The following is an 8625-nucleotide window of genomic DNA, read 5'->3' as shown; positions in this document are numbered from 1 at the left end:
GAGCAACAGGCCGGAAGTCATTCAGCTCACCAGGACGTGATACCTTTGGGACTGGGGTGATGCAAGATGTTTTCCAAAGCCTTGGGACTCTCCCCTGTTCCAGGCTCAGGTTGAAGATGCGCTGTAGAGTGTTTCTCTTTGAAGCTCACAGTATGGTGGTGAAAAGATCAAAATCATGTCAATTAAACATATTCGAAGTAAGGAGTAATCTATCAATCAAAGGGGTTCTATAGCAACGAAGGACAAAGAATCATGGGAAATCGAGGTGCAAAGCCCCGCCCATGGATGCCCATTGAGAACTTGAAAACGAAAATTTAAGATGGAAATGCGTTTTACTTTTCATTTTTGCAGTTTCATTGCCGTCCAGGCTGAAAATTAAATTGCCAAAGGGGGGTATTTCATTTTCATTTTTATTTGGCAACATTTTTGGGTGCAGACTTTGAAAATGAAATTGCAAAACAGACACTGTATTTTCATTTTAGAATTTTCATTTTAATTTTTGCAGAAAATACCTCCCAATGTCTTCAAAATAAAAAAGCACATCGGGTATCACTGCTGCTCTTGAATTCAGAGAGTTTACCTGCCATTGCCACAGAGAAATGCATGTTGTGTGTTTGATGATTTAGGAAAAGAAAGACGTCCAGTAAATCAGACAAAGACAATCAGCACAACGTCAGACTGACAGAGAGCAACTGGGGGAATACCGTTTGGAATTTAATGTGAGGGTCCGGAAAAGAGAAAAACACACAGCTGTTACTGTACACTGTATGTGTGTGTGTGTGTGTGTGTGAGGGCCTCTCATGAGCACAGGGTGGTCCAGCACACTCCATGGAGGAGTCTGAGGGGCTCTGAGCAGCACAGGACAGCATGGAGTGTCAGACCACCACTGGGCACAACCTCAGCTCATCTGAACCTGCTGATTTAATGTGCTGCTCGCTGTGATGAGGAAAGAAAGTCAAAGTGACTGAGAACAAAAAAACAAAAACAGCAGACAGAGGAGAAGAAGGAAACTGCAGAGAGCCAGCAGCTGGACCACTGTGGAGCTGTGAGGAGAGACCACCGCAGCCCTGAGCGGCTCCTGACAAACAAATATAATGAAGATGAATGAGATTTGATGAACTCATTAGTGAGTAAGAACTGAAATGAACAAACAAACATCCTGAGAGAATTTGTGAAGCACACACAGCAGAGAGACGCCTCATGTGAATTACGTCAGTATAGAGAATATGGCAGTCGCAGGGCCTCAGTGTATAAACATCTCAGTGTGCAGGCAGGACGGCTCAGTCAGGAGACAGACATGGAGTGGAATGGAATGAAACTTGGCCGTTGCTTTCCTCAAAGTAATACATCTTGTCGTAAACTGATTTATGGAACTGAAGTTTATGGACTTTGTTACACTTTCTTATGTCTTTTATTTTTGTCGACAGTCTTTGGAAATCTTCTTGTCATCATTTCTATTTCTCATTTTGTTCAGCTGCGCACACCGACTAATCTTCTGATCCTTTCACTCGCAGCGGCCGATTTCTTAATGGGTTTGTTTGAGTTGCCAGTCAGTTTGAATCACATGATAGAAACTTGCTGGTACTTTGGAGTTCTTTATTGTTATTTACATCAGGCACTTGCGAATATTCTTAGCATATCTGTGATATATAATGTGGTTTTAATATCCATTGATCGCTACATTGCTGTCTGCCATCCTTTCTTTTACAGCTCAAAAATAACTTTGACTGTTGCAAATATCAGCATTGCTGTAGTGTGGCTGTTTGCTCTTTTCATTACACTCGTACTTTTATGTATTAGTTATATTGATGTGGAGCATTGTGAAGGAGCTTGTGCAGTATACATTTATGATGAAATGGGCATTTTTCTCTTACTCATAACTTTTTTTATTCCTTATTCACTGATGATTGGTTTTTATATCAGAATATTTGTAGTTGCAAGAAGCCATTCAAGAGCCATCAACTGTATGATAGAAAAGAGGCAAACTGTGGAGTTGAGTGACAGAAAAATATCAAAACCGTCTGAAAGAAAAGCCGTAAAAACATTAGGAGTAGTCGTGGGGGCTTTTATTATCTGCTGGCTGCCTATCAATGTATACAATCTATTTATTGATAGTAGTAAAATAATCACATATATCATCAGGAATGTCTTTGTGTTTGTAAGTGAAGTGAACTTTGGTGTTAATCCAATTCTTTACGCTTTTCTTTATTCCTGGTTCAGAAAAGCACTTAAAATAATCCTGACGTTTAAAATATTTAGCCCAGCTTCTTCAGTGCTCAATTTACTGTAAATGTTGAAGAAAAAAAATGCAAAAGTATCTCTGTTTATATATTTTAAACTATTTGTACAATATTCCTTTGCTCATTTTTCTTAATAGCAATGCAATACTCGGACATATTTCTTAACAATACAATCATTTCATATTCACTGTATTGTTTCTAAGGCTGTTTTTCTTAAAATTGTACTCTATTCATGTAGAGTGTGGACTGTTTTTGAATATTGCTTATTTCACCACAATCATTTCTATAAAACATCTTATTTGAATGTGTAATAAACAGAACTGAAAATTTAAGAGACTCCTGGAAATTCATATAAACACTTCAGGGTTTCTTGGTGACTTGTAAAATAATTATTGTATTTTCCATAATTTTGGGACAGAATTATTTATTTTACCATAAATTCTTAAGTAATGTGTTGAATTTTACCTAATATCTGGAAATATATAAAAATCTGTTAACATCTGGAGTTACAATTTTCAGAGACGTTCAGATTTCACAACTAAAAGCTCCACAGCAGAACTCAGACGATGGCCGACATTCTGTTCAGCGACACGGCTGTGATTTGTTTAATAATCAAATCCTACAAAATACTTGTTCCTTTATTATTTTAGTTAAACTTTTCATTTAAACTTTTTAAACTTTTCATTTAAATTGTGAAGTTAATGTTTCTATTTCTACACTTTAATCCACACTCCTCCTCACTAAGGCAGCAGATGACAGACGAGTGCAGACGGAGCAGTCGGCCTTCACTCCTCACACTGCTGGCTCACTAAATGACACTGAGGTGACTGTGAGGAACTGAAATGGACGACTGAGAAGGTCAAATGAGGTTTGATGTCCACAATTAAATGTATGATTTGCTCCTTTAGACTGACATTTGTTAATATTTGTGAAGTCTCATTAGCTACAGCTCCTCACCTCATAGAGAATACAATTAATACTTCAGAGAACAGCATTGTGCTCAATTCTAGAAAAACAGAGAAACTTAAACCTTTAATAAAAGAATTACAGTTGGATCGGAAGAATTCTGTGTCTCATCACTGTTTAATATTTTAAATAATTGTTAAAAAGTTCTTACTTCTTTTTAAAACCACCTTTATAATCCCCACTGCTCTTCTGTCTAGTAAGGTTGCTGCAGTAAAGTATTTGTGAACAAATTTAGCACAAAATATTAATGCAGATATTTTTTTCTTTATTTTATTAACGTTGTTTACGTTGTCTCTTTAGCAATTTTTAGTGATTCTAAAAGGGTGGATGTGAGATTCTCTGTTATTACATTGTCATTATCAGTAAATAATAAAAACTATTGTGATTTATTGTTTAAGATATTTACCAGCACCCCACTCTGAGTGTCCAGTTTAGTCAATAAAACGCAGGCAGGAGAAAAGCGTCAGTCAGTCTTGTTTATTATCTCCGTCTCTCAGTAGGAGCACAAGCACCTTATTAGCGAGTGTTACACAGGAGAGGCGCCTGTCTCACTCTATTTATACTCTTCATTGATTAGATCACAATGTCAAGGAGTTCATTACATAATCAGAAATCCTTTAACCTGATTGGATTATCCAGTTGCTAACAGGACGTCACCAAACATCGAGACCTTAGATGGTCACGCGGCCCACTCGGCTGATTGACCGTCCTGTTAACTCAGGAGTCTGTGACTGTTTAGGTGTTTTTAAAAGTTCACTCCGCACATGACAGGCACGTCCATGTCGTTCTCAGCCCTTTGGGTGACTTTATGTTTCCTTCTGTTCAGGCGGGTCTGTCAACAGGAAACTTAGTCTGAGCAGAACAACAGAGCAAGCAGCACACCTTAAAGATGACTTTTACTTCTTATACCAAGGTTTCCTTTTTGCTTTCCTTGCTATAATGTCACTTAAAATGCCTTTTCTTAATAATTCAAACCTTTATCATAGCGAATATCAAAATAACACCTTCAGCCTGTAAGCATAAGCTCAGCAGAATATGAGACTCAGCACAGACCCAGCAAATCATGAAGCTGAGTTCCTTTAAACAGTTCAACTGCATCACATGCTAGGAGCCCATTGAACCAGGGTTTAAATTCAACTCCTACAATGTAACAATCCACAGCACACAATAAAACATATCAATAATCCATGAAGTCGTAAAGCCAGCACTGAGAATCAAAAGGCTGCTGAGCGACTGCCCATTCAATGTGTCCATGCAGAGCCTTCACGGCGGCCTGTCCGTTCCAAAGTAGCCTGATAAATGTCTGCAGTTCTCGTGTTCTCCCCGTGGCCTGTGATGGACGAGCACCCAGTGCTTTGGTGGAGGTTTGGGGCTCTGGATTGTCCACTCCATGTCTGCTTCATCCCTTCATGCTGGACCTGAGGAGACAAAATGGTCCTCTGGGATGATGGAAGCAGCAAGTAACTGAAATGTAATACAGTATGTTTATGACATGGCGCCGCACTAGGGTGCAGCAGCTACTCCGGATCCAAAAAAGGTGCATTTTAGCTGTTTTCAACTATTTATTTTGTTCACACAGTCAATTAATCATGTGTGTGAAAGATATACAAAGACGTTCATACAACCGCGTCACTCTTCTGGAAATCAATACAAGATTTAACACCAACAACTTACTCGAAGACGCTCTAACAAAAGAGCTCCGCGAACTAGGCCTGCTCCGTGAACCCACCTCCGAATCATCTACAGGTACCATCCCAGCGAGGAGACGTCGCAAGCGGTGTGAGCGTACCAGGAAGCGCGGTAAACGAGGAGGTGTCTGAGCTAAGCTAAAGGCTAATCCAACCAGACTGGCTGTTCCGTCCATCATTTTGGCAAATGTTCCTTCATTGGGCAACAAACTCGACCATATCCAACTTCTAAGAGCAAAACGTCGCGAAGTAAGAGACTGCTGTGTTTTTATCTTCACGGAAACCTGGCTGAATGATAATATCTCCGATGCGGCTATACAGCTAACAGGGCTACATGCTATCCGTGCAGATAGAGACGCCAGCAGATCCAGAAAAACACGTGGCGGCTGCCTGTGTGTATATACATCAACACAGAATGGTGTGGAAACACAGGTATGATCACGAAGCACTGGTCATCGCTGGTGGAATTTGTGGCAGTTAAGTGCAGACCTTATTATTTGCCGCGAGAATTCAGTATTATTGTCATTGTGGCAGTGTATATTCCTCCCGATGCAAATGCTAAGCAGGCACTATGCGAGCTGTATGAGACCATCGGTGACCTGCAATCTCGCCACCCTGAGGGATTTTTTATTATCGCTGGTGACTTCAATCAAGCGAATTTAAAGACTGTTCTGCCTAAACTCCACCAGCATGTTAAATTTCCAACTAGAAGAGACAATATATTGGACTTGGTATACACTAACATCAGGTCTGCGTATAGAGCAACTCCCCACCCTCACATTGGACTGTCTGATCACATTACAGTAATGCTCACTCCAGCATATATGCCATTGCTGAAGAGAACAAAGCCGGTAATAAAGCAGGTCAGAACATGGCCAGATGGGGCTATTGAAGCCCTGCAGGACTGTTTTGAGTGCACAGAATGGAGTGTCTTCAGAGAAGCGGCGACCACTGATCAACACATTGACATTAATGAGTATGCCGAAGCAGTGACGGGATACATCGACAAATGCATTGGAGATGTCACCGTCATCAAATCTATCTCAACACGCACTAACCAGAAGCCATGGTTCACAGCAGATGTTCACGAGCTGCTGAAAACAAGGGATGCTGCCTACAAAGCCAACGACGAAGTGGCACTCAGAGCAGCCAGAACCAACCTGTCCCGAGGCATCAAGCTAGCAAAGCGGGAGTACTTCAAGAAAATCAGTGTTCACTTCGCCTGCTCAAGAGATTCTCGGCGAATGTGGCAGGGCATCCAAACCATCACGGATTATAAGGCCCCCCCACGTATGTGTGTTAACGACACCTCTCTTCCAGACGCTCTTAACACCTTCTATGCCAGATTTGAGACACAGAACAACAAACCAGCATGGAAAACCACCCCCTCGCCAGACAATCAAGTTCTGCCAATGTCTGAAGCTAGTGTGAGAAGGACTCTCACCAGGGTCAACCCACACAAAGCTGCTGGACCAGATAATATACCTGGACGAGTGCTCAGAGCTTGTGCTTACCAGCTGAACGATGTCCTAGTAGACATCTTCAACATCTCCCTGAGCCAAGCTGTTGTGCCACAATGTTTTAAAAATACCACCATCAGACCTGTCCCAAAGACAGCCACAGCCTCGGAACTCAATGACTACCGCCCAGTGGCACTTACTCCAATTATTATGAAGTGCTTTGAACGGTTAGTTTTGAGTCACATAAAGAACCAGCTGTCCCCCAAACTGGACCCTCTACAGTTTGCATATCAATCAAACCGATCAACTGACAATGCAATTTCAATGGCACTCCACCTGACCCTGTCACACCTGGATCACCGCACTGCACATGTAAGATTGTGTGGCACGCGGCTGGGGATGGTGCCCAGCCGGGACTCCCAGGAGGACAGGAGGAGGGCTCATTCCTCCTCCGGACCACGAGGGGGCGGCCGCCCTGGTTCCTTTAAGGGCCACGGGTGCAGGGCTTGGAAGCCCAACCCTGTAGGGGCCCGTGGTCTCCGCCAGGGGGCGCCCCCATGCCTGAAGGACCCGGAACCCCAACACTTCTGCCACACCAGGAAGTACTGGGGGGAAGAAGTTTGGGAACACCTGGAGGGCTTCCGGGAACACAGCCGGCACTTCCGCCACACAAGGGAGTGTCTAGGGAGTGTCGGGGATCACCTGGAGCCCATCCGGGCACTTATAAAAAGGGCAGCCTCCCTGCAAAGAAGGACTGGAGTCGGGTGAGGAGTGGACAAGGTTTTGGAGGCAGGAGAGAGGAGGCGGCCTGACGAGCAGGCAGAGAGAGTGTGAGAGCCTGAACTTTGGGGGAGATTGGTGCTGGAGGCACTGGGTTTGTGCACTTTATTGAACTGTATATACTGTAAATAAACGTGTGGTGGACTTGAATATGGTGTCCGTCTGTCTGTGTCCGGGCAGCTTATCACAAATGCTGTTCATTGACTTTAGCTCAGCATTCAATACTATCATCACCAGGCAGCTGATCAGTAAGCTGGATCTGCTCGGACTCAACACCTCCACCTGCAACTGGATTCTGGACTTTCTCACTGAAAGACCCCAAACAGTACAGATTGGTAATATAAGATCTAACACCATCACACTGAGCACAGGTGCCCCCCATGGTTGTGTGCTGAGCCCACTACTCTTCACGCTGCTGACCCATGATTGCATCTCCAACTCTGACACAAACCACATTATCAAGTTCACCGATGATACTACAGTAGTGGGACTCATCGAGAACGACGATGATGTGGCGTACAGAGAAGAGCTGGAACGGCTGGCACTTTGGTGCAAAGACAATAATCTGTCTCTTAATGTTGAAAAGACAAAAGAGTTGATTGTTGATTTCAGGAAGACAAAGGCTGTCCATCTCCCACTCAGCATTGATGGCGTCACAGTAGAGAGAGTGAAGAGCACCAAGTTCCTCGGTGTTCATATCACAGAGGACCTGTCCTGGACCAAAAGCACCAACTATCTTACAAAAAGAGCCCAGCAGCGTCTTTACTTCCTGCGACGACTGAAGAAAGTGCACCTCCCCAAATCCATACTTACCACCTTCTACAGAGGCACCATAGAGAGTGCCCTGACCAGCTGTATCACAGTCTGGTATGGAAACTGCCCTGCCTCCGACCACAAAGCTCTTCAGAGGATTGTGCGGACCGCTGAGTGCATCATTGGCAGCTCTCTACCTAGTCTGCAGGAGATCTACACCTCACGCTGCCTTCATAAAGCCACTAGCATCATGGCTGACCCCCACCACCCCTCCCACCAACTACTCCTCTTCCATCTGGAAGACGACTCTGCAGCATCAGGAGCAGGTCTGCGAGATTGTGCAATAGTTTTTTCCCCAAGCAGTCCGGCTCCTGAACACCATGCTGCCCTCCTCCACACTGGAATCTCTACTCCACACACTCTCTGGATTACATAACACTACATAATATTCTACTTTTTTATCATAGTTATATATATATATATATATCTTGTGTATTGCACCTTTTGACTCTGGAGGACGATATTTCGTCCCACTGTGTACTGTAAGTATATTGTTAGGATGACAATAAAGCTCTACTTGACTTGACTTGATTTGAAAAACAGCTATTTTATTTCTTTATTTTTTCATGTGAGGTATGAGTACATCAGTAAACATGACCCATAAATTGTGTTTTAAGATATTATGGTCTGCACTGTATAAGACGATTCCTGACAGACTCTCAGCTCCTTTATTTCTGC

The 8625-nt window shown here is 43.1% G+C and overlaps 1 protein-coding gene across 1 annotated transcript in view; it reads left to right on the top strand.

Moving 5' to 3' along the window:
- The first annotated feature begins 1226 nt into the window (after positions 1 to 1226).
- LOC127527252 (trace amine-associated receptor 13c-like) overlaps positions 1227 to 8625 on the top strand; it is a 225775-nt gene continuing 218376 nt past the window's right edge. Inside the window, exon 1 of the mRNA XM_051925362.1 lies at positions 1227 to 1532. Within this exon, the coding sequence (XP_051781322.1) occupies positions 1298 to 1532 (235 nt within the window). The 5' untranslated portion in view covers positions 1227 to 1297. The remainder of the gene's footprint in view (positions 1533 to 8625) is intronic.

Source organism: Erpetoichthys calabaricus, chromosome 3 (genome assembly GCF_900747795.2).
Source record: "Erpetoichthys calabaricus chromosome 3, fErpCal1.3, whole genome shotgun sequence".
Lineage (NCBI taxonomy): Eukaryota > Metazoa > Chordata > Cladistia > Polypteriformes > Polypteridae > Erpetoichthys > Erpetoichthys calabaricus.
Note: the sequence above shows the minus strand (reverse complement) of the source record. Positions and strands in the feature narration are given on the sequence as shown.